At 43.8% G+C, this 24,348-nt stretch overlaps 2 protein-coding genes across 3 annotated transcripts; both read left to right on the top strand.

Annotated features, from left to right (window-relative positions):
- Positions 1-703: 703 nt before the first annotated feature.
- golga5 (golgin A5) lies at positions 704-6,277 on the top strand. Its single transcript, XM_034577329.1, has 13 exons — positions 704-910; positions 1,814-2,461; positions 2,630-2,830; positions 2,920-3,139; positions 3,215-3,338; positions 3,413-3,616; positions 3,769-3,939; positions 4,050-4,178; positions 4,294-4,392; positions 4,525-4,753; positions 5,229-5,328; positions 5,640-5,703; positions 5,805-6,277. The coding sequence occupies exons 2-13, from the start codon at positions 1,822-1,824 to the stop codon at positions 5,883-5,885; spliced, it is 2,262 nt and encodes a 753-aa protein (XP_034433220.1). The 5' UTR covers positions 704-910; positions 1,814-1,821; the 3' UTR covers positions 5,886-6,277.
- A 1,022-nt stretch (positions 6,278-7,299) lies between these two features.
- Positions 7,300-24,189, top strand: trip11 (thyroid hormone receptor interactor 11). 2 transcript variants are annotated; one of them, XM_034575994.1, is made up of 21 exons: positions 7,300-7,866; positions 10,122-10,198; positions 10,430-10,540; positions 10,633-10,929; positions 11,246-11,314; positions 11,428-11,593; positions 11,760-12,083; positions 12,230-12,270; positions 12,401-12,499; positions 12,830-13,033; positions 13,154-16,198; positions 16,319-16,459; positions 16,550-16,731; positions 17,449-17,612; positions 17,806-17,909; positions 18,409-18,508; positions 19,435-19,516; positions 19,947-20,061; positions 21,597-21,719; positions 22,397-22,541; positions 22,679-24,189. In XM_034575994.1, exons 1-21 carry the CDS (start codon positions 7,728-7,730, stop codon positions 22,888-22,890), a joined length of 5,940 nt encoding a protein of 1,979 aa, XP_034431885.1. In that variant the 5' UTR covers positions 7,300-7,727; the 3' UTR covers positions 22,891-24,189. The 2 variants fall into 2 exon arrangements, with proteins under 2 accessions (XP_034431885.1, XP_034431884.1); XM_034575993.1 differs by having other exon boundaries at positions 12,230-12,276.
- The last annotated feature ends 159 nt before the right edge of the window (positions 24,190-24,348 follow it).

Here is a 24,348-nt window from a genome sequence, read left to right as displayed (position 1 = left end):
ATTCCAGACTGAAGTTACCTGCTTTTATTTTACACATGTAATGAAATAAATTTTGTGTATGTTTGTTTAAATCTAAGTGTACTTCATGACAGGCACTGTTGCATTTATTAGAAACAAGGGTTGTTTTCATCAGCATCTTGATCTTACAATACAACCTAATTCTTATTCAAGTATATTTTACCCAATTCTAAAATAAAAGCAGGTGGATATTAGAAAACGTCTAGTACTTATTCTACCACTGTTACTTCCATTTAATGTTTTTTTAAAGAACAATACTGTTTTATAGGATTTGTAAAGGTCTGAGTCTTTTATTTCACACAGGCAATAAATTGTAAATAACTTATCAGTGGTGGAGGAGAAGAATTACCAGTAAAACACCTACATTTAAAACTCACTTTAGATAAAGGACAACATTTCTAGGATAATCTACTGTATATTATAATAATAGATTATAACTATTGATGTATTCATGTGTTTAGCTGGTACAGTTGGGGGTAATTCTGATTTATTTGTGTACTGGTATGATGGACATTTTCACCCTGAGGATCAATAAAGTCTTACCATGACCTGTACTAACGCATCATCTATTTGTTTATTAGAATATTATCTTTGACTAGTTATAATCTTCATCTCTGCTTGTGCAGTGATTTTATTTCCAGGAGCAGACAAACAAGCCGGAGGCAGTGGTTCCTTTTTGATCAGGCGCCTCAGAGGTCGCTCTGTTGTGGGGTCCTTCGCCAGCAGCGCTTCCTGGTCCACGTATAGAGAAGATCATCAACATCCTCTGTGACAGATGATGAAACTGGACCGTGTTTATCCGAACTGGTTTAATTCTCCGCCTCCACCCGGCAGATCTCGGCTATAGCCGCAGGAGCTGAGTCATTCTAGGGCTTGAACGTCGCTGCAAACGGTGCGTGAGGGGCTCGATTCCCAGTGAGCAGCTAGCTCGTTAGCGTTAGCATCGATACAGTTTGTGTTAAAGCTGCTGTGTTTACGACGGCGACGGGAGCTCAGCCCCTTTGTTTACATGCGTCCGAGTCAACATGTGTGTTGCTGATTATTTATTTATCCCAATATCCGGCGTTGACGCTGTTGGAGGTTGTGTTAGCGTCATAGCTGTGTAGACACTGTGTGGTTTCCAGTCCTCAGTGCTAAGAATGGCTGGAAGATTATTCACTTAAACCATGAGCCTTAATAAATATATAATCTTAACATTAACGATATGTCCCCCTGTTAGTTTAAAGGGCTACAATCTGCTGTCCAAGGGAGAGACTGGGATGGGATGGGTCTTAAGGTCCAAATAATTATTTAGCAGCACTCAGAACGAATCACATGTTTCCTGGTGTTCCACAGATTAGTTTTAAATGCATGGAGGTAAAAGGTAGATTGTTAAATACAGTAAAATACAATCAAAAGCTCTTACAGCGTGTCTGGCATATGCATAAAGCGATTATAACCTTTGTTTATTCTGGGTAGGAACACCCTGATCACACACACTCACACACGGAAGCTGCCCGGGACTGTACAGCCACCGTCTGATCTGTGGGCCACTAGAGAAATTAAAGATTAAGTGTCTTGCTCTTGGGAATAATGACGTAGGTGTAAATGCTCCATTACTTTCCCTGGCGAGATTTATTCTCCTGGACGAGGCATCGGACAGACGAGCCTTACACCGCTTCTACCCTGAGTTATCTACGGAAACCAAATCTTGTGAAAAATCACACTTGAATGATTTTTTTAAATGAATTAGTTGTGTTCATGTACATATGTGAAATGTTTAATCCTCAAACTGTGTTGTTGTTCCTGACATTAGGATGCAAAATGTCTTGGTTTGCTGACTTGGCCGGGAAAGCCGAAGACTTCCTGAATAAAGTGGACCAGGGAGCCGCCACGGCCCTGAGCCTGGAGCAGGCAACAGCTTCTTCCTTTTCATCAGAATATGAAGGAGAACCATTGGTCAAACCCGACTACAACACTGCAGGGTATAAGACCGACGCAGCTGTGACACATCACACCTATGCATCCTCCCATGATGCATCAGGCTTCATCTCTGCAGCAGCTGGCAACATCAAGAGATCCAATACAACTTTGCTGTCTGGCACAGCCAGCATGGCCCTCTCTGGTGCAGGCAGCAGCGGCCCCAACTCTGCCAAGACCTCATCTGGCTTCGTGAGGCCCAGGAAGAGCGAGCAGGATGTGGACGATGACATGCTCTTTGACTTTCTGAACAGCTTGGACCCTCCAGCCAACAATAGCAGGGATTCTAGAAGGGAGCTTGTGACAGTGGCAGTAACTGAGGCCCAAGACCCTACACCCCCCGCTTCCACCACTCATACAATCCCCTCAGCCCCACCAACGCCCCCCTCAACCCATGGTGTATCCAGGGCCTCGAGCATGAGCTCGCTGTCCGCTCACAGCATGAAAACATCAGAGGAGAGCTCTGCTAAAGAGCAAAGCCAAGGTATGATTAACAAGACTTTACATGTTAGAGTTGTTTTCTTATTATGTTCTGTCTGGATGGAAAAGTTACAACGCTTGTATAACTTATGTAACCAAGGGCTTTTGAGGCATTTATGGCTGGATGTTTTTTTTGTGTGTTCTCTCTTTACACTTCCTCTGCTGCTCACAGAAACACCTGAGAGTTCAGACTCGGGCTTGGCTGTGCCCCAGGACCTCCTCAGCAGACAGGAGCCTCCTCCCCCCACAGAGGAGCCACAGAGTCAGATCCTGTCCAGTCTGCGTCTGGAGAACCAGCTCCTGCGCAGTGAGGTGGCCTCCCTCAACCAGGAGATGGCTTCAGTCATCCAGAGAGCAAAAGACTTGCAAGACGGCAAGAGAACTGTTAAATTAGGAATAATGATGACCTAGATTTCTGCACACCTGCCTCCTTATTGACTAAGTTGTTTTGTACTCTTGCAGAATTGAACCAGGCCAGAATGCGTGCAGACCGGTGGAACTCGGAGCAGTCTCACACTGACCGTACTTTACGGGAACATCGGTCACAAGTTGAGGATCTGGCAGAGGCTCTTTCAGCCAAAGACGGTCAACTTGCAGTGCTGAAAATCCGACTTGATGAAGCTGATCAGATACTGAAGTCCCGCAGTGCTGCACTAGAGGAGGCACAGAAGGAAAGATCAAGGTAAACTCTTTTGAATAGATAAGATTTAGTTCTTGAAGAAATTAGATATCATATTACAGTTGTTTCGCTTTTTAGAATTATGCTGGACCACTCAGAAGGGAACAACATGCAGTCCCAAGCTCTTGAGACGATACAGGAGAGGCTGCGAGAGACGGACCTGGCAGTCAGGAGGGAACAGGACAGCTACCGGCAGATGCAGGTACGGGCAGTACTGCTTTGCCTTTACTTTGCTCATAAATGCAAGACTTTATCAAACCTATTATGTTTCTGTAGAATGAGTATGCTGGTCGACTGTCCAAACTGGAGGCTGAGAGGCAGACCCTTGCCGAGACGGTGACTGCAGCAGAGCGACGAGCTGCGGAGGAGAAGCTCAGGGTTGATGACCTCCAACAGCAACTGAAAAGTACCAAAGCAGCAGCAGAGTTTGGGAAGCAGGAGTTACAAGACTACAAGCACAAGGCTTCACGCATCTTACAAGTAAGACTGATAGAGGCCCTCTGGAAAATCATCTTTTTCATAGGGAGCATCAGCACTAATTCTAACTTAACTTAACAAAATTTACTGTGCATCCAAGAATCCGTCATCTTTTGAACAGATTTTTAATGATGTTGTAAATGTTGTTTTTCTAGTCCAAAGAGAAGTTGATCAGCAGTTTGAAGGAGGGATCTGGTTTGGACACTCTGGACGGCAGCGGGACAATGGTTCTGGAGCTGGAGGAGCTGCGTCACGAGAAGGAGATGCAGAGGGAGGAGGTCCAAAAACTACAAGCGCGAGTGCACACGCATCGAATGGAAATACAGGTGAGACGCTGTAAATGGCAGGAAAAGAGAAATGATGTTGGTGCTGTGTAGAAAATCTTTGTGATGTTGGTCACTCAGTTGTTCAGCTGAGTCATGTGTTTCTCTCTCAGGATCTGGAGAATCAGGCGCTGACGGAGGCAGAGGCATGGCGGGAGCAGCAGATGCAGTTACAGGAGCAACAAGCGTTACAGAACCGAGTTAAACAGGAGAATGAGGCTGAGGTCGAGCGCTATAAACAGGTAAAGTTATTCATAAATATCCATAAATAAAAAAAATACAAATCCTCTCCGATCTCTATTTTCTTGAGAGATACGTATGTGTGATTTTGTTTTTGTATTTTTTCTTAAATCATAGGAGCTGCAGTACTTAGAGGAAGAGCAGCATCGAGCCAAAACTTCTCTGCAAAGTCGAATCAAAGACAGAGAAGATGAAATCCAAAAACTCAGGAACCAGGTCAGTCTATTATCATAAAAGGAAGTTCTACCGTTTTGGCCATCACACGGTGCCAAAAATATTTAAACCTCCACCTTTAATACACTTATCTGCTTTGACGATCCATGTCCTGGTCTGTATTTACTCTTCCAGTTGACCAACAAGACTCTGAGCAGCAGCAGCCAAACTGAGCTGGAGAATCGTCTCCACCAGCTGACGGAGACTCTGATCCAGAAGCAGACGATGCTCGAGGCTCTGGGCACAGAAAAGAGCTCCCTGGTGTTCCAGCTGGAGCGTCTGGATCAGCAGCTGAAGATCGCTCAGGGAGGACAGAGTGGAGGGGCGGCCATCAACATGAGCAGCTTAGAGGGAGCCGGACCAGGTCAGGGTCACAGTTATTTACCTTCTTACAGACAGATGATGAAGGAGGCAGAGATGTGGGGCGGTTTTTATCAGAATTTCTGAAGAATGAGATTTGGTTGATTACATAAGGCCCTACATGTCATGTCATTATAGCATCATGATTAAAAAATGAAAAAGTAATTGAAGAGTTCAGTTTTTGATAATCAAAACTGGAGGAGTTGGTTAACATGTCGATACAGTTGATCCAGTTTCTCTCTTTCGTTGCAACTATTTGTATTTCTGTTCAAACTTAGAAGAGTCCCTCCTTCATTCTGCTTCATATGAAAAATGTATTAATTTATAATTCAGTGGAGGTTTTTTTTATTTGTTTGTTTTTCTCTCAAAGATTAGTTAGTTTTTTTTTTTTTAATTAGGCTTTAGAGTCGATCAGACTTCATCATGACTCCACTGTTGACTCTACTCAAGATTCCTTCTCTGTGTTTTGGTAATTTCAGGAGCACGACAAAGAAACACACCAGTCCTCTTTAGTGATCAGGACAGTCCAGGAATGTACGGAAAAGTACGCAAGGCAGCCAGCACCATCGACCGTTTCAGGTAAAAACATTTTTGTCCATTTTTTTACTGTAGTTGCCATAGACTGTATATAAAGATTTGGTTGAGCGTGTGCATCGATGGGACCTTGATAGGCTCCACACCAAGATTCCCACAAATCAGAATTTAGCTCAAGAATACATCATCAGTGCAAGATGGCAGCGTTTTTTTCCTGGATATTTTGGCTTCATTTCTGGATAGTGAGAGGAAGGGGAGACACCTCATTCATCTTTATTCACAGTTTAGAGTAATTGCATTGTTTTCTATTCTGAAATCATTTCCCCAGTGATGAATAGAGAATTTTGTCATTCCAGCATCAGACTGGGAATCTTCTTGAGGCGTTACCCGATGGCCCGAGTGTTTGTTATCCTGTACATGGTGAGTATTTATTGAAGAAATGGGATTTGTTGTAAATGTTCCATCTTGATTGACACCGGTTAATAAAAGAAATAAACAACCTTTCATTTATTTCTTTACAGGCAGTACTGCATCTGTGGGTCATGATTGTTCTTCTGACGTACACACCAGAAATGCACCACGGTCATCCTGGCGGAAGATAGAAAGCGTGAACGTTACATTTGGGATTTTAAAGATGTTTCTCTCTATTGCCGTCGATGTAAGGATGGTACAAGCTGCTGGAATATGGGCTCTGAGACCTCACTCTCCCTGTTTTGCACAGAAATGCGATGAATTAAAGACATTTCCTCTTCTCCTCCTCTTCTTCATTACTGTATTTCCAACTGAAGATTGATAGCTGACAGCTGCATTTAGTTTGAAAGGAATACCAGAGTGATATATTGTATTGCTTATCTGCTGAATGGGACATTAAATCATGACTTCCTAACTGTTCCTTTCCCCTCCTGGTTTCAGACATCTATTCTCTTCAGAGATTGTATTTAACACTATGTAAAAAAACAAAACAGAGAATCTTTTAATAAAGATGTTAGTGACACAGCCTGGCTTATTTCTGAGGTTTTCTTGGTTGTAAAATAATGTTGCTTTTACTCAAAGAATTGCAGTTTTATCTTTTATAGAAATGCTCAGTCTGAGGAAACTCATTTTCTGTGTCTAAGGGGAATGTCTTCAATATTGAAACAGTAGCTGCTGATGGTGTTGTAGTGACAGCAGTGGGTTATGTAAGCGTATATGAGCTTGGGCTTTCAAACTATAAATTGAATTACCTGTTTGACAAACACAAGCTGAAGGTGTGGAGTATGAGTTTGGAGTTTCAGCCCTCCCTTCTTTTATGTTGACATTTCCTGTCTCTTTTCAGGGGTGGTATGGTGGTGCAGTGGTTAGCAGTGTCGCCTCACACCAGTAGGGTTCTGGGCCAGGCCCTTTTACGTGGGGTTGTCATGTTCTCCCCTTGATGATCCACAGTACCGAGCAACTTAAGTTATAAACTAATTGAAGTGTCGAAACTGTAGTAGAGTGTAGCATGTATGTATGAAGTAGCAGAAAATGAAATCAATTGATTTTGGTTACTTCTATGGGATCTGTATTAACACTGACTGGGGACAAAAGCCTGGTCCTAATGATAATAATAATAATGCCAAAATGTAATTTGTGAGCTTCTGGTCAGGGGGCCGATGTGAATTGTGGTCAGGTGGAGGTCAGGGTTAAACTTGTGGATAAGGATTTGGTGTGTGAGTGTGTGTGTGTCTGTGTGTGTGTGTGTGTATTAAAGTGTAAAATAAAATATTTAAAAGATGTCAAAACCACTGAGTTGTTTACAGTTCCATTCATGATCCTATGGATTCTTCACTCATTACAGATAATAATAACAGCAACAATAATAAGATGATGATGATGATGATGATGATGATTATGATTATGATTATGATTATTATTATTTATTATTATTATTATTACTAATATGACTGTGGGTGTAGAATGTTCCTGACTCTCAGCTCAGGCTCCTGAACGCCCCGTGATGTTGTTGGTCCTCCAGCATCCCACAATGCACCGGGCGCGGTCCACGTCACAGCTGACAGCCTGACAGTGGAGATGATAATGGCTGCAGTCGAGGTGGCACTTTGTGGACGTCGTGTTGTTCCACTTCGTTAAAACACCCACAGAAATCATTATCCAGGCTTCGACCCGAACTCCTTCAGCCGAGGTTCGAGCTCCGTGACCCCGGGTTGAAGATGTCGCTGAAGCCGCTCGTCTGGACGGGTTCCTCCGGGCTCAGCTGCTGTTAGCCGGCGGCTCTCAGCTCGGACTCGCTCGGCTCTTTCCCCCCCGGAGGTGGAATTCAAAGTCCGCGGTGTCTCTGGAGGTCCGCGTTCACAAGCGGAGCTCCATGACCGAGCTGCCCGGTCCAAGCTAGGCTAACTCCGCCTCGCCCTGCTCGGCCTGCTGCTTTGTTTTCTGGGTGTGTTGTGTCTGAAACCCGCCGGAGGATGTCGTCCTGGCTGGGGGGACTGGGCTCCGGCCTCGGCCAGTCGCTGGGTCAGGTCAGCGGGAGCCTGACGTCCTTCACCGGGCAGATCTCCACCTTTACCAAGGACATGCTGCTGGAGGGAGTGGAGGAGGTCGGAGGTGAGTCGGTGCTGGTGATGGCTCATTTACCAATAAATACTTTCCTGTGTGTTGTTTTATAAACACATTTGATGTTTTCTCCTCAATAAATCAGTGTCTGTCAAGTGTTAAAACCAAGACTTTAGAAAACAGCTGTCACCATGAAGAGCAGATACAGATTCTTCATCTAGAGCTCCAAACATGTTATTTAGATTAAACTGTTCATATTATTAGATATTTAACACAATACATGTCACATCATTACTTCTTCTAAGTTTAAAGACTGATGTGAGTGAATGTTGTGGTTTTAAACTCTTCTTTATGAGCAGAGGAAATACATTTTACATCTCTGAGGTCGAATATTCAAATCAATTATCATGCAGAAGCTGTTGTTGTTTTGCTGTCGATGAAATCGACTTTGAGATAGTTATTGTCACATGAATACAAACAAAAACAAGATTATAAACAAAGATAAACAGATGTAAGGTTTCTTACTAAAACATCCTTAACTCTTCACAATGAAACTTTTGTTATGAACAGTCACAGAATCATAAGTACTGTAAATATTGTCTGACTGGTGACAGTGATATACTTTTTCATATCAGTCAACTCGATATCAATAATTATCACAATAGATTTCCAATTGTTAGATTCTTAAAGTATAGACACTGGTTTTTGCTCGTGCTTGGAGGTTGTGGTTTTAAATTCTTCGCCCAGGCCCTAGTTTGTCTTCATGTTTTTTTATCCACATCATCGTTTAGTAGACCAGACTCTGGGTTTAATCCTAATTATACACTTGTGTTATATTTTATAAACATGTTCAGTAGCTGTTTGACTATAAAACTAAGCTTTTTACTCAGTTTTTGTCAAACAAGCATTTAAAACAAGAGTTTTTCTATTTCAGTAAACTAAGACGGAGCTGCCACAATGAGAAGCAAATTGATAAATATATGAGAAAACTGAATTTACATTAAATACTATGTATTGTGTTATGATGTTATGAACAGAATATCAAACTGTTCTGTATGTGCTGCACTTATTTTCCAGCTGGTGACAACTAATCTGCCTTTTAAAATCTTTCCAGTGGTAGATCCTGAAAATTCAGGATCTACCACTGGAACACTTAGGTATTCAGATAGCATGAAAAGCAGATGTCATCACTAAAGTAGCCACTCCACTAAAAAGAAGAAAAACTGGAATTTAGTCAGAAACCAGAGGTGCAGTTGCTTCTCCTGTCAACAGACGTCAACAGACGTCAACAGACGTCAACAAGAGAACCTTTAAAAACCCTCCACTCTTTCATTCATCGTCAGCCGAGCTGCAGGAAACAGTTTATTCCAGTTTTAAAAGAGAGAGAGCTTCTCGTGATCAGGTCTGACCGGAGGATTGTAATCGTGATTTCTGGTTTCCTGTCACCACTTGAACTCAAGTGTTTAGAAACCAGCAAACAGACGACGAGTGATAAAGCAAAGAGAACTTTGGCCACAGAATCTCCAACTCACAGCTCCAGTCAAAAAAACCACTTCATTCTTATCTCTGTGTGGGACCACAGGAGCAGCTGTGCAGCAGACGGCTGCATGATAAGGCCACAAATTGAATTATAATCACAACATATTATTGATTGAGTTTAAAGACTGTTTCCTCCTGAGGGGTTGTTGTGGTTTTAAACCCAATCTTTTAAGTTAACTCTGAAGAGAAGACATCAACTTATATGTAGTAACAGGAAGGCTTCAGTTCAGTTTGTGTTGTAATGAATGTTATGTGTCGACTGAGCCTCGTTCAGCTGTTAAGATCAAGTAACTCAGACAAGATCGCTGGAAATCTTAGCCTGCTCAGCTGTGCATGTTTGTTTGTCATGTGAGACAGAGCTAACCAGATCTGTGTGTGTGTGTGTGTGTGTGTGTGTGTGTGTGTGTGTGTGTGTGTGTGTGTGTGTGTGTGTGTGTGTGTGTGTGTGTGTGTGTGTGTGTGTGTGTGTGTGTGTGTGTGTGTGTGTGTGTGTGTGTGTGTGTGTGTGTGTGTGTGTGTGTGTGTGTGTCTTGAATGTGCTATGTGCCATTGGTGGAAAACCAAAACAGCTTTTCTTGTTTTGAAATTCATGTTGTCAGAAATCTGAGTAAATTAATCCTGATCTTTCTGTTAATTTTCTGTGTTTATGGAGAAATATTAAACATGTGGACAGATTTTCTTTCATTTCAGTCCTGCTGCATGTTTTCACTTCTGAATATAATATCCTCAGTGTCTTGATGACTTCTATTTTTTCCCTGTAACTACAGATGCTGCCACAGAGTTGCACGTGTCCAATTCCAGGTTGGCTGAGGTCGAGGCTTCGTTTACCTCACAGAAATCTGAGGTTAGATTCTTTGTTCCCGCTCACAATACAACTGGTTATTTTCCACCATCAACAACACGTGTAACTAATAACGTTAACAAGGGATTTGTCCTAGAAAACCACGACAGTGAGTCAGTAATGTAAAGTAATGCTGTCGACCATGAAAACAATGTCTGACCATCCCGCACATGAGAAGAAATTAATGTTTATTTTTGCATATGTTTTCCTTCCTTGTTTCTCTCTCTGCTGCAGCATGACAGATTAAGGAAGCTGCATGCAGAGCTGGAGGAGAAGCTGGAGGCTTCAGAGATCCAGAACAAACGACAGTCTGCAGAATACAGAACTCTCCTGCAGCAGAAAGACGTACGTAGTTCTGTTTATAGTTAAAGCTTTTAGATCACATTTCTGTTAAGTTCATGTATGAAATGGTGCTAAGGTACATTTGATCCCACCAGGTGGATATCAGTCACCTGAAAGCCCGGCAGAGTGGTCTTCAGGAAGAAGTCCAGAGGCTGCAGCGGTCGGCCCAGTCGGCCTCCATCTTCCCCGCGGTGCTGCCTGTCTCCACCACTTCCTCCAGCGCCACCTCGTCTACTTCTTACCTATCACGGCCCTCAGAGTCCCAGCAGGGTTACCATGGTGACGATATGGATCTCAGTGATGTCATCTGGTCGCAGCAGGAGATCAACCGCCTGTCGACAGAAGTCGCGCGTCTGGAGGCAGAGGTTTCTCACTGGAGGCGAATGTCTCAGGTAGGAATGATTTCTTTTTGTTGATTTTAGCAGAACAGGTGATCTTTGATGGTTTATCTTGGGGAATAGAATATGCAGAAGTTAATACTTATCACAGACTTCCAAATGTATTCTTCTTCTTCTTTGGTTTAATGTAGTATTTGTAGTAGTTTTAAACACCAGATGTGCACATGCTACAGAATGAGAGATACCAAAATGTAGACAATCGTAAGAAAATACTTTCCTAACCCTACATTTCAGTGAAGTAAAGTGTACTGAACTTTGCCAAAGGTATTTTTCATACCTTTAGTTCATACCTACTACATTTTTATTTCAGGCATCAACAACTGCAGGCTCTGGCAATGGCGACGAGGGTGAGACTCACAAATTTCAAAGAACTATAAAGGTAAATATTAAATCTTCTCATATATAATAAAATATATAGATCAGGTTTTAAAGTACATTGTAAATGTGAAATACTGAGACACCAACCTTGATGTCTTTGCTTCTCTGGGACAGGAGCTGCGAGAGGAGATGGGTCGTGAGGTGGACGAACACCAGCACGAACTGGCAGCAGTGCAGGACGCCCAGCGGCAGAAGATGGCCGACATCGCTCGAAGACACAGGGAGGAGCTTGCAGAGTACGAGGAGAGGATAGAGGAGCTGGAGGAACAGATTCAGAGTGGTTAGCCTCACTTTGACATTTGTTATTGTAATTCTAGAAACTTTAAAGTGGTTTTATTCACAGCGTTATATAGGTGTTTGCTGGGCCTCCCTTAGAGTACAGCGCCATGTTGCTGCTCAGGTACAACACACAAAGTAAACTCTCTTGTCCTCTTCCTTCTCTCCAGGTGGTCAAACCAGTTCCTCGTCAGACACCTCCAAGCTGCCTGAACTCCAGAAAGCCATACAGTCCCTGCAGGAGGCGGCAGAGCAGCGGGAGAAGCATCTGGCCGAGCTGTCTGCCAGCCTGGAGGAGGCTCAGGGGAATCGGGCCTCGCTGCAGCTGGAGAAGGATGAAGTCCAGGAGGAAAACGCCGGGCTGCTGCAGAATTACACGCGGCTGCAGGCGTCTGTCACCGAGCTGCAGACACGAGTACAAGAGCAGGAGGGGAAGACTCTGCAAAAAGCCCAGTTTGACCACGAGATCCAAGTGTTGAAGCAAAACCTCACAGGTAAACTGTCCTTGTTTTGATTCATGATGATCTTTTTAATGTGATGTTTCTTTATTGCACTAACCTCATAAAGATTGTCATTTACTTTTTACAGTTGTTTTACTCCATAATAGAGCTGTATATTAACTAAGATTTTTACTTTGCAGCGGCAGAAAAAGAAATCGAGAGACTGAAAAACGTGTCTGACGTAAGTGTGAATATAAATAGTTTGAAATACATTATGCTACATATTTATCACACTATAAGTAGTGAGAGTTCTAGTGTATTCTTCCCGGGTTTAATGGCTTTTTAAACATTTGATGCTCTTTTTAATTCAGGCTGAACCAAAGGAAGAAGTTGAGCATGCAGACATATTAGAACTGAACACCATCATTGGGCTGTTGAGACAAGAAAAGGAAATCCTCGAACAAGAAAAGGTTTGTTTATCTGATGCAGAAAATGTATATTACTGTAATTAAATGCACAAAATTTCTAGATGTACTTAGTTTCGAAGTAAATCTGTCACTTAAACAGCATTTTGAAGGACATTTGATGCATGAAATTATTTTTTGAAACCGAAAAAAAGCCATAGCTTAAATGAAATACTACTTAATTACTTAAAGAGACACAGGTCCTTGTGATTTCATTGATTAGTTGCATTTTGCAGTCTTACAATACAATGATGTCAATAATATGGAATGAAAAGTACAGTCAAGATGTCTGTTGGATGATGTCAAATCCTGAGGTTCTTCTTTATTTTGTTACAGCTCAATCTGCAAGAAAGACTCGAAGTCACAGAGGAACAAATGGGCAACAATAAAGTTACTGATTCTGGAGAATCGGAGTCACTGGAGGATCTGAGAGTCGAGCTGGAGAGAAGAGAAAAGGCCCTGAGAGCCACTGAGGAGGAACGAGACACTCTGATGTCTGAGCTGGAAGAACTAGACCAGCAGAACCAGGAGGCAACACAGGTCTGAATGATCTGCTTGGTTTTGAAATCACTGACATTTATTTATAGCCTCTGTGAACCTTTAATGTTCAAATTTTACCTGTTTATTGACTCTGGGTTTTGTTTCTATTTCTGCCTCTAGCATATGATCTCTGTGAAGGAGCAGCTCTCCGGACAGCTGAAGGAGGCAGACGCAGAACTGACGAGACTGACGGCCGAGCTCAACACAACCAAAGACCAGAAAAGGACCCTGGAGCAGGAGGTGGAGACCCAAAAGGAGAGAACGAGCCAGAGCGCTTTCACCCTCAACGATATGCATATGGGTAAACAGCAGCTGGAACAGACGGTGAAGGAGCTGAAAGACAAACTGGGACATGCGCAGGAGCAGAGCAGAGAGGCACGGAGAGAAATCACAGAGATGAAGAAAAGTTTGCATGAGAAAGAAGAGTTGTGTTCTGCTGCTAAAGCGGAGCTGCATCAGGCCGGGGGGAGAGGAACTGAAGCACGGGGAACTGAAGGAGGGCTAGACGGGAAAGAGAGGGAGTTGTCAGACCTCAGAAGAGAACTGGACGAGATGAGGACCTCTCAGGATAACCTGAAGTCCGCAGACTATGAGTTGAACATGGAGAACGGGAAGTTGAAGGCGGAGAGTGAGCAGGCTCTGGGTAAAGTAGAAGAACTAACCAAGCAGATGAAGGAGAGCCAGGCTGCTCTGAACAGGACAATTCGAGAGAGGGAAACTCGTATCGAAGCCTTGAAGCTGGAAAAGAATCAGCTGGACGGTGATTTGAGGCAGACTGAGACGGCACTGAATGAACAGGCCAGACAGTACCAGCAGACGATTGAGGAGTTGACTCGAGCTCGCTCCATGGATGCCTCAGCTTTGCAGATGGAGCATGAACGTGCCATCAAACTCAACCAGGAGAAAGACATGGAGATAGGACAGCTGAGGAGAGACATGGAGCAGTTGGCATCTGATCACAGAGACACCAACGAGATGCTCTCGATCACAGTTTCAGGGCAGAAGCAGCTGACGGACCTGCTGCAAGAGAAGGACATTTTTATGGACACTTTAAAACAAAACGCTGCGGATATACAGATGGAGATGGAAAACAGTATCTCAGTCGTAACCAAAGACGCCGGAGGCCTCAGACAGGCGCTAGAGGAGAAGGATAGACAGCTGGGGGGTATGAAGGAGGAGAACAGCCATTTGAAAGAAGAGATTGATCGCTTTAGAGATCAGCAGAGCAGACCTCAACCTCTGGGTGAACCCAGGACCCTGGACATTATCACAGAGCTGGAGACGGAGATCACCCAGCTCAAGTCCTCCGGGAACGGCCTGGAAGAGGAGGTCCAGGCTCTGAGGAGAACCCAGGAGGAGCAACAGGCCTCGCTCCTCCTGTCGCAGCAGTCCCTGCAGGGTCAACAGGGTGAACTGGAGCAGGCTCATGCTCGCAACCAGCAGACCACTCTAAACTATGACAGACTTATACGCGCCAGAGATGAGGACATAGCTCGTCTCCAGCAGACTGTAGATCGGCTCAGTGGGAATCAGGGTCGTGCTGACTCTCCACCTGTGCAGGGAGACGTCATCCTGGAGGAGGACAAGACCCAGACCCTAAATCAGGAGAACGGCAATGAGAAGCACGACCTGTCCAAGGTAGAAATAGAGAAACTGGTGAGAGGCATCAAGGAGAAGGAGACTGAGATCTGCCAGCTGAACGAGAAGAATCTCTCGTTGACCAAACAGCTGGATCAGCTGGTGGTGTATCGTGATGAAGTGGGTAAACTCTCCCAGATGACCCTGCAGAAGGATCTTGAGATTCAGGCGCTTCATGCTAGACTCAGCATGGTCGGAGGCGGCGGACACAACCAGGATGTCTTGTTCCTTCAGCAGCAGCTGCAGGCTTACGCTGTGGAGAGAGAGCAAGTGCTGGCTGTGCTGAATGAGAAGGCCAGAGAGAACAGCCAGCTTCGCTCAGAGTATCACCGTCTCATGGATATCCTGGCAGTTAAGGAAGCAGCTCTGTTGAAGCTTCAGCAGGAGAATCAGCACCTCTCCAATATGAGTGACCCCTCAGGAAGCCATGAGATGTTCAAGGAGACCATCCAGAACCTGTCCCGCATCATCAGGGAGAAGGACATCGAGATTGATGCGTTGACTCAGAAGTGCCAAACCCTGGTGACGGTCCTGCAGACCTCAGCAGGAGAGTCTGGTGCCGGCTCGGGAGGAGTCAGCAGCAACCAGTTTGAGGAGCTGCTGCACGAGAGGGACACGCTGAAGCAGCAGGTGAAGAAGATGGAGGAGTGGAAGCAGCAGGTGATTACCACAGTCAAGAACATGCAGCACGAGTCGGCCCAGCTGCACGAGGAGCTGATCGGACTGCAGGGTCAGGTATCTGCGGATAGCGACTGCAGCTCCAAGCTGTCCGTGGACTATGCTCGGATGATCCAGAGCTACGAGCATAAGGAGAGGAGGCTGGGAGGTCTGAGTCAGGAACTCGCACAGGTCCAGCAGACCATCACCCAGCTCAGCTCCACCAAAGATGTCCTGTTGGGTAAACTCGACAGTGTGGCTCAGTCCCCTGAAGTTGTTGTTGCTCAGTCCAGTGGACACTCTCTCGCAGCCGACGCTCCCGTCCACCAGACGGATTCACCTGTAAACAATGACAAACTGCAGGAAGAACTTGGGCGATTGCGTGGACATCTGACCGAGAAGGAAATCACCATCAGGACTCTTCAGGAGAACAACCACAGGCTCTCCAACTCGGCATCTGCCTCAGAGAACGAGCAGAGGGGTCAGGCCGTGGAGGTGCGGCAGATCAGAGAGAGGCTGGATGCTCAGCAGAGATCAGTGCGGGAGAAAGACCTGCTCATCAAAACCAAAGGCGACCAACTCATTCAGGTCAGCGAGTCGCTACGTAACCGCGAGAACGACAACGAGGTGCTGAAACAGGCCGTGACCAACCTGAAAGAGCGGGCTCTCATTCTGGAGCTGGATGTGAAGAAGCTGAAGGAGGAGAACGAGCTCGTGGCTGCACGCTCCCGAGAGAAGGAGTCGGAGTTCAGAGCGCTGCAGGAAACCAACATGCAGTTCTCCCTCCTCCTCAGGGAGAAGGAGTTTGAACTGACTGCATTGAGCAAGAAAGCTGCAACTGTGGAGAGGATGCTCAAGGACAAGGAGCAGGTCAGTTGGCACCAAAACATTTATTTTTACAATAACTAATACAGAAAATGGAATAAATGAAATAAAAATATAACTGAAAACTGATCTGTCATCCTCCACTCTGACTCTGATTCTCCACAGGGTAAGTCCGGTGAGCTGAATCAGCTCCTGAACGAACTGAAGTCCATGCAGGAGAAAGCTGTGGCCTTCCAGCAGGAGAGGGACCGGGTGATGATGGCACTCAAGCAGAAACAAATGGAGACGACTGCAGTACAGACTGAGGTAGGAGAACATATAGTATTTAACTGCGGAGGCATTGCATCTGTTTCTCGTAGAGATCCACGTGTGACACTGGTTCTGTTTTCTTCACAGCTTCAGCATGTGAGGGACAAAGAACAGCGTCTCAACTTGGAGCTGGAGAGGCTGCGTAACCACCTGTTGGAGATCGAGGACTCGTACACGAGGGAAGCGCTCGCTGCAGGGGACAGGGAGTCGGAGCTCCGGAAGAGGGTGGCCATGCTCGCCTCCTCCTCAAGTGCAGTGGAGAACGCCAGGTTAGCATAAACAACAACGGCGGTTTGTCTCTTAGATGTGATGCTGAAATACAACAGTTTCCATTTCTATTTTCCAATTACCTGTGTTTCATTGGCCACAAATGTGTTGTGTTGCAGACCTCTCACTTACTCTCTCCAGTATTTTCAGCAATGTAATAGAAAAATATAGTAGCAATACAGTCTCCTACACCTAATGGTTTGTATCATCTTCATTTTTTTTAAATTATTTTAAACTGTTACCGTCTTAGTTTGACTTGTGCCTTGAAATTCAGACCTACATCTTTAACCTCACATTTATTTTGTGAAAGAAAAATGTTTTATTTTTTGTGAGGGAAATCTTGCAGGGTGACTGAATTAAGTTTTTTGTGGAGACAGTTTATGTCTTATACAGTAAGTATTTATTCTCAATGCCAGGTGAATCAGGGAGACCATTAGTCTTCATGTGGAACTACTCTATTGGACAAATATATCTAAGCCTTGGCTCATCTCTATCCAGTCAGTGCCCTCTCACAAAGATATTACGCCCTTTCCTCCAGTTGTTATCTATCAAGCTTTCTAACTCTACCTACAAATCAAGTCCTAGAAATACTGCGATAGAGAAAAGGGGACAGAGTTTCATAACAAACAGTGAATTTGGATTATCGTCCTCTGACTTTAAAGTTTCCACGACAGTTTAGTTGTTAATGTCGTTCCTCCTGTGCTTGTCCTTGTCTCCAGCCAGCAGGCGAGCATGCAGGTGGAGTCTCTGCAGGAGCAGCTGAGCGGAGCGGTGAAGCAGAGGGACGACGCGCTCGCACAACTCAGAACCTCCCAGGATCAGGTCAACCAGTATGCAGTGTCACTGTCCAACCTGCAGATGGTGCTAGAGCAATTCCAACAAGGTGAGACGCCAGGCTTTAACTTTCTTATTCTTTCCAGGTTCACTTGGCGAATCCAGCAGTTTCATAGAAGTTCTTGTACTGCAGTATTTCTTTGGACAGGGTTCTTTTCGAAGATGATGCACTTTGTGTTTGTATTCTGACAATGAAGTTCCATAATTGTAATAACAGTTTTATTCTCTCTCTCCTCTCTCAGAAGAGAAAGCCATGTACTCAGCAGAACTGGAAAAGCTCAAGAGGGAGAAGGAGGAGTGGAAGAAAAAAGCTCTGAGGCTGGAAGACCAAGCATCTGCTCTTCAGGTAAACGAAGATCAACCAGCTCCTAGTAGAGCGCATACGTCCACAGCTTTAATTCAACCAGACCGCATTAAGTCACACACACACTCGCAGATATCAGTCCCTTAATTAAATATGCCTGATTTCTTTTTTTCATCAAGATCCATTAACTATTATCTGGGAAATTAGGGAAAATGTCAAAAAACATTGTGATCAAAGTGGGAAAAGCAATCCTGGTTCCGCCCCCTGATCCAGATCCACATCAAAGTTAAATCGGTTCTTCCCTGACCCATAATGCATCCTTCCACCAAATTTAGTGTTTGTGAACTGCTGCGAACTAACACACAATAAAACAAATGCTGATGAAAACATAACCTCCTTGGTGGAGGTCAGGACCCATTTACATTCACTTTACTCATATCCATCATCTGCTGTCACCAGCGAGGCCTTGAGGTGAAAACTTGTCCCTAATCCTTCATATTTCTTGATGACAGTATATTAAGAGCTCTGTGTTCTCTGTCAGATCAACCTCGACGAGGCCAACTCTGCTCTGGATTCAGCGTCTCGTCTCACCGACCAGCTCGATCTGCAGGAGGAGCAAATTGAAGAGCTGAAAAATCAAGGTGAGCAAACCTCCTCACGTCTGACACAGGTTTGATTTTCACTTAAAATGTCTAATAGGAAATGTTTGGTTTAAACTTTAGACTCTAAAATAAAAGGTGTCTTCTCAAGGTTGTAATAAAACAAATGTCTTAAACGTTTTCTATCTGTTATATGTAAAGCTCACAGCTCTGCATATTTTATCTGAGGTGAAGCATCCGTCATCCTTTGTTGACTTTCTCTGGCTCGGCAGCTCGTGAACATGTTTTTGTTCCTTTTCCCCAGGGGTCGTATTTCTATCCTCAACCTTCACTGATAATCTCCCGTATTATTTTTTTGTGTCACACTCAGCAGATTTTCCTCTTATCAGTCTCAGACATGAACATTAGCTCACAGCAAATTCTCAGACTAAGCCTCATGTGGCTTTATTATCACTCAGTCACATATGGAGAATGTACATCGGGTCTATGAATAGTTGATTAACTGTGAGAATGTGCCGAACCGCAGATTAACCAACGAGAAGCTGATATCGTTTCCCCCCTTTAACGCTATTATAAGTCACAGAGCTAAAAATCTGATATTCAGGAAAGTAAATAATCGTATTAAACGTTGATCTTTTAACAACACGTACTTACTTACTGCTGTTTCGGAGATTTCCAGAATCCTCTTTGGAAAATATTCAGTTTGCTGCATTTTTTTTATGAAAATCTTTATTGAGCGATAACATCTGGGTGAAAAGTTTTTAATCAATTTGTTGTTCCTCTTTTTCTTAATGGAGGAAACTGCACATTCTTTCTCTTTCTGAAAGCTTTTGGTTTGATTTGCTTTTATATAGTTTTAATCAATTTTACAGCTTTATCTCTTATGTGGCCAATATTGTTAAGAAAAGCGTTATATAAATTAAGTTTTTTGATTCATTGATATATTCTTATTCGTGTGTGTGTTGCAGTGGACGTGAGGCAGGAGATGTTGGAGGAGGCGCAGAGGAAAGTGATGAACCTTCTGAACAGCACAGAGGGGAAGATCGATAAGTACGTTCACTTTCTGTTTGGATTAAATCAGTTTATTCAGTGAAATGAGGTTCTGATTAAATGCTCATGTGGTTTTCATTGCACTGTTGCGTGCACTCGTCTGTCATCATCACAGCGTTGACACCTGAGTTATCGATCTTGAATCTTTTAGCTACACAACACATCAAAAACCTCGTTGAATTTTAAAATAAATCCATCGCTATAAAAGTGAAACCACGACTGTTTCTTGGCTCGTAAAAGTTTGAGATTTTGGAGATGGGACAGCTTTTGTCCTTAAGTAACTTCTCTCAAGTGTTGGACTCACTAGAAATAAGTCTGAGGTGTTTGTTACATTTTTGGATTTAGTTATGATTGATACAGCTGTAAAAGAAAAGACTGAGACCACATCCTGTTACATCATGCAGTGTTATTTATGTTGTCCTGTCTCCAGAGTCCTGATGCGAAACCTGTTCTTGGGATACTTCCACACACCGAAAACCAAGCGTGCCGACGTGCTGAGGCTCATGGGAAGTGTCCTGGGACTGAGCCGAGAAGACGTAGAGAAGGTGAGAGATTTATTTTCTCCGGTTTTGACTGTAGCGTGAATGTCTGTGTCTATGTGACATGTTACCAGACTCATAAATCTGTCAAAATTCAGTCTCTGCCTTGTGTTGGTAAACTTAAATGGTTGTATTTTGCTCCTGTAGGGGAAACATTTCTTAACCTGCTTTTTAGTATTTTCCAAATACATTTTATGTTCAAACGTGTATTTATTTTATCTTTGTTAAGAGTATGAGTAAATATCCAATACAATGTACTAACTTAAGAAGAAGTACAGGTGGTGGACAAATTAATGGAAACAAAACCATTAAAGCAGTTTAGACAACTGCAAATATTGTGAATTAGCATAAAGACTGAACAGGAACGTGGGAAAACTCCAAACCTGACACTGTCTAAAACTAAAAATACCAGCTTCTCTAAAGCGCAGGGATTAACACATTATTACTTGTTTATTACATCTTGTATAAATATGACAAGTTGTGGTTTTATAGGAGTCAAGTTCTGGTCCATGCACAAGTCTGAATCAAGTTTTCATGGAAAATATAATTATTTTTGTAACGTAGAGTAAATCTGACATGAAACTTAAGACAATTCCTTACCTACTCTGACTATAAGACAGAATATGAAATGTCTGATTATTTAAACACGTCCGTCCAAAGCCGTCAACTAGAAAACCCGTTGTGTGACAATCACTTTTAACTCCAGCAGCCTCTGAAAATCCTCTCAGAGCTTCGGCCCTGAAGGAGAAAAAACATTTCCTTATGCAGATCTTCTGGCAAGAGCCCTGTGGGACTCCGTCCAGCGATTCCAGAGTAACTTACCCAACACTCTTAAAGGAAAACAGATACAGTGTTAGAGGCAAATGCGCTTACAACTGCTCAGAAGAGCCTTTTTTTTTTTTAATCGTGTTGGAGATCGCTCCACTTTTTTTTTTTTTTTGAACTAGCCCTCATCTCCTGTTGATGCTATTTGAATTTTCCACTCAACTCGCGTTAACAGCAGCCAAGTGTCCCACAAAATCAGCCATAGTTTCAGAATTGGCCTCTGGGGAGCAGCTCTGCACTCCCACTCTGCTGCATATTAATCCAGAGCTGGGATCCTTGCGCTCTGTGTATCGGGTCCCTCCAGCTGAATCCTGTCAGGCAGATGAGGCTGATGAGTTAGGGGGAGTATGAATGACAGTGAATTATAAAGCCAGAAGCTTCTTGTAGGAGTTTGGGCCGTCAGCAAAGAAACAGAACAGCCGGTAGAAGAGTTTAACGGCCGAGCGGGTCCACAAAATAATTTTCCAGAGAGTGGTGGAAACCAAGAGCAATTAAAACTGGAATAATCTGACCGCTCTTCCGTGTCTGCTCTTCAAAAAACGAGTCTGAGATCAAACCACAAATTTCTTCTTGGCCAAGTTAGTATAAATAACTTCTGCCGTTGATTTTATCAACAGAAATTTGGAGTCAGATGTTTTGGAGCATTTTTCTTCCTGTGAAAAAATTCCTCAACCTTTGTTCACACTACCTTTTACTTCTCATCTGTGTCCGTGCAGATGTTGGAGGATGACGGACGACACGGTGTAACTGGATGGGTGTCGAGCTGGATGGGAAGCAGAGGAGCTCAAAGTGTCCCGAACACCCCAAACCGGCCCACCGGGGCTCAAGGACTCAACTCGGTACGATGCACCTACATACAGGAAGTTCTTTTACCACAGGGACACAGCTTGTGTTTTATATACTTTATTCTAACCTTAACTGTAGAACACAGAGGAGTGCACATGAATAGTATATTTAATTCTGCTTTGTGAGGTATAATATAAAACGATCACACTTCCAATGGTCTTTTAGCCGAGAAGACGCTGAACATGGCTTCAGCAAATAGCCAAATATAAACCAAGATTCCTGAAACTACAGGAAAGAATTACTCACAGAGTAATTTATTGTTGTTACACATGTGAACAGAGCTTGATTTAAACTTGGGTAAATGGACTGTGTGGACTGCCAGCAGAGTCGTCAGAGGCAGTTTGGGGTTTAGTATCTGTGGAGGATCTAGGGATCGAACCACCGACCTTCTGGTTAGTGGACAGCCCTCTCTACCTCCTGAGTCCCCTCAACCTTTGCAGCAAAAGAGCGAAGGGAAGAAATTGCAAACCTTTTCAAAAAGTTCTTTCTTCAACTCGGAGGGTTGTGCTCTGCTGAAGTTTCCTTGAGCAAGACACAGATATCTTAGCCGGATGTTATTGTGAAACTCCCTCTTCACTCTGGAGTCCAGAGGATATTTGCTCAGTTTGGGTCAGTGGAGGATCTCAGCAGTGCAGTTACACGACACACTGTGCTCTCCTGTTTCTTTCAGTCCTTCTCAGAAATGTTCGTCAAGTTCCTGGAGATGGAGTCGACTCCCTCGCTGCCGGCAGCAAAGCTCTCAGCCCACGACATGAAGAGTCTGAGTGCTCCGCCTACGAGGAGAACCGGCGCTGCTGCTTCCAGCAACATCGCAGGTAAACGACTCCTTTGGGAAAACCCACCGCCAGGATGATTGTTTCTCACATGTTCTTAATCATGTCGGACGGGAATTGTGGCTCCTTTTCTTACATCCTCAAACCTTATTTAAACTCTCCCCTCTCTCTCCCCTCAGGAGCTGCAACAGCCAGCAAGCGAGCCGGCGAGTCCAATCCTTTCCTGGCCCCCCGCTCCGCGGCGGTGCCTCTGCTCGCCGGGTCCAGCTCTGGCGGCCCAGGAGGTCACCTGCTGATGAAGCCCATCTCTGACGCCCTGCCCTCCTTCACACCCGTGCCGGTCTCTGAGTCCAGTGGCGGAGCTGTGCTCAAAGACTTGTTGAAGCAGTGATCGGCCCATTAACGAGACGTTTTACACAAACACAGACTCTGGAATATTTGAGCAGGTCCACTACTTAATATCTGCTCCTTTTTATTTCCTGCAAAAAAATAAATGATCAGATCATAAAGGTTTAATATTCCATTTTGGGTGGAGGGTGTTCATTCTTTTCAGTTGTAGTGGTTTTGTTCTATGCAACCATTTCCCTTAACACATCAGTATATACGTATTTCCTTTATTCTACATTACTGCGAAGGTGCTGACCCACAAGTTTGGAAATGATCATAGACGGGACTCATCGTGCAAATATGCTGCGTGATGAGGACATTTTAAATCTGTGGGTCATTCAGAGTGAGTTTCTATTTTCACAGAAACTGTCCTTTTTACGTTTTTATCCATCGCACCGGTTCTGAACACAAGTGACCTTGTCAGCTCACAGTGTGCAGTTCCATTCATGTGAGTTTAATCATCACCTCTGTTTGCAGGAGGAACAAAACTCTCATCTCCTCTCATCCTTTAACTTCTTTTTTTGTCGTGTCTTTTGAGTATTTTTTTTTTTTTTTTTCAGCAATGCAGTGAACTGATCCAGAACTTTCCTACAATCTCTCTGGCAGCCGCCTGTGCAGAGATTTATGTGGTTCAGTGCATCTGTTTAAATCATAAAGACAATTTCTTTTTTTTTTGTTGCTAAATCTTGTCTTCTCCAGACAGTCAGACTGTGATATGCAACAAGCGTTGTAATTATGGCTGTAACTGCTGCCTGTGGTTGATCAGAGGCTTGAGACTGCTCTTGAGTTTAAGTGCAGTACTATTATATAGTTATATATATGTAAATGGGTGGCGTTTTTTTCCCTATTTATAGGCACCAGGAATGTTCTGGAAGTAAAGTGCCTGCATTTCTTTTTGCTAATTAGATAGTTGTAAAATCGGGATTGTAAATGATTGATATAAATATATATATATATATATATATATATTTACTAAATGTAAAAAAAAAAAAAAATACTGCACATTTAAAAAGATTTACCTGCTCAGAGTCGAGGCCAACTTTAAGGTGAGCCGCTCTGCATTTTTGTATAGACTTCAGTCGGCCTGCAGAAGGAATGCTACAGGGGGTTTCTTTCTCCAGATTGATAACAATGTATAAACTGTAAATCCTCACTGTAAAGGAATGTTCTCCAACCTGGAACCCGGAGGTGTTAAAGGAACCCGAGTCTGATGACCTTGAACTGGGATGATCTCTGGCTGAGGTCGGAAACCTGAGGCTTAATTTGGAACTTCAAATCAAATAAAAAAGTTCTGCTGACCCTTTTCCTGCTGTTGGGTTTTTGTCATTTCTCTCTTGCAACGCGCCTTCACGCGAACCAGATGTGGCTACTACACCGCGTGCATCTCTCGCGTTGGTCGCGCCAGATGTTCAGAGTTATGGGTGGGTGGGTGGGGGGGGCTGTTTGTATCTTTGGAAAACAG

Source organism: Hippoglossus hippoglossus, chromosome 22 (genome assembly GCF_009819705.1).
Source record: "Hippoglossus hippoglossus isolate fHipHip1 chromosome 22, fHipHip1.pri, whole genome shotgun sequence".
Classification (NCBI taxonomy): domain Eukaryota; kingdom Metazoa; phylum Chordata; class Actinopteri; order Pleuronectiformes; family Pleuronectidae; genus Hippoglossus; species Hippoglossus hippoglossus.
Note: the sequence above shows the minus strand (reverse complement) of the source record. Positions and strands in the feature narration are given on the sequence as shown.

Bases quoted from the DNA above. Each gene is read 5' to 3' on its own strand.
- golga5 (XM_034577329.1), top strand. From the start codon at position 1,822: ATGTCTTGGTTTGCTGACTTGGCCGGGAAAGCCGAAGACTTCCTGAAT. The intron at 5,329-5,639 runs GTAAAAACATTT...TTGTCATTCCAG, and splicing joins AGCACCATCGACCGTTTCAG to CATCAGACTGGGAATCTTCT. The intron at 5,704-5,804 runs GTGAGTATTTAT...ATTTCTTTACAG, and splicing joins TGTTTGTTATCCTGTACATG to GCAGTACTGCATCTGTGGGT.
- trip11 (XM_034575993.1), top strand. From the start codon at position 7,728: ATGTCGTCCTGGCTGGGGGGACTGGGCTCCGGCCTCGGCCAGTCGCTG. The intron at 12,277-12,400 runs GTGAATATAAAT...TTTTTAATTCAG, and splicing joins AAAACGTGTCTGACGTAAGT to GCTGAACCAAAGGAAGAAGT. The intron at 17,910-18,408 runs GTAAACGAAGAT...GTTCTCTGTCAG, and splicing joins ACCAAGCATCTGCTCTTCAG to ATCAACCTCGACGAGGCCAA.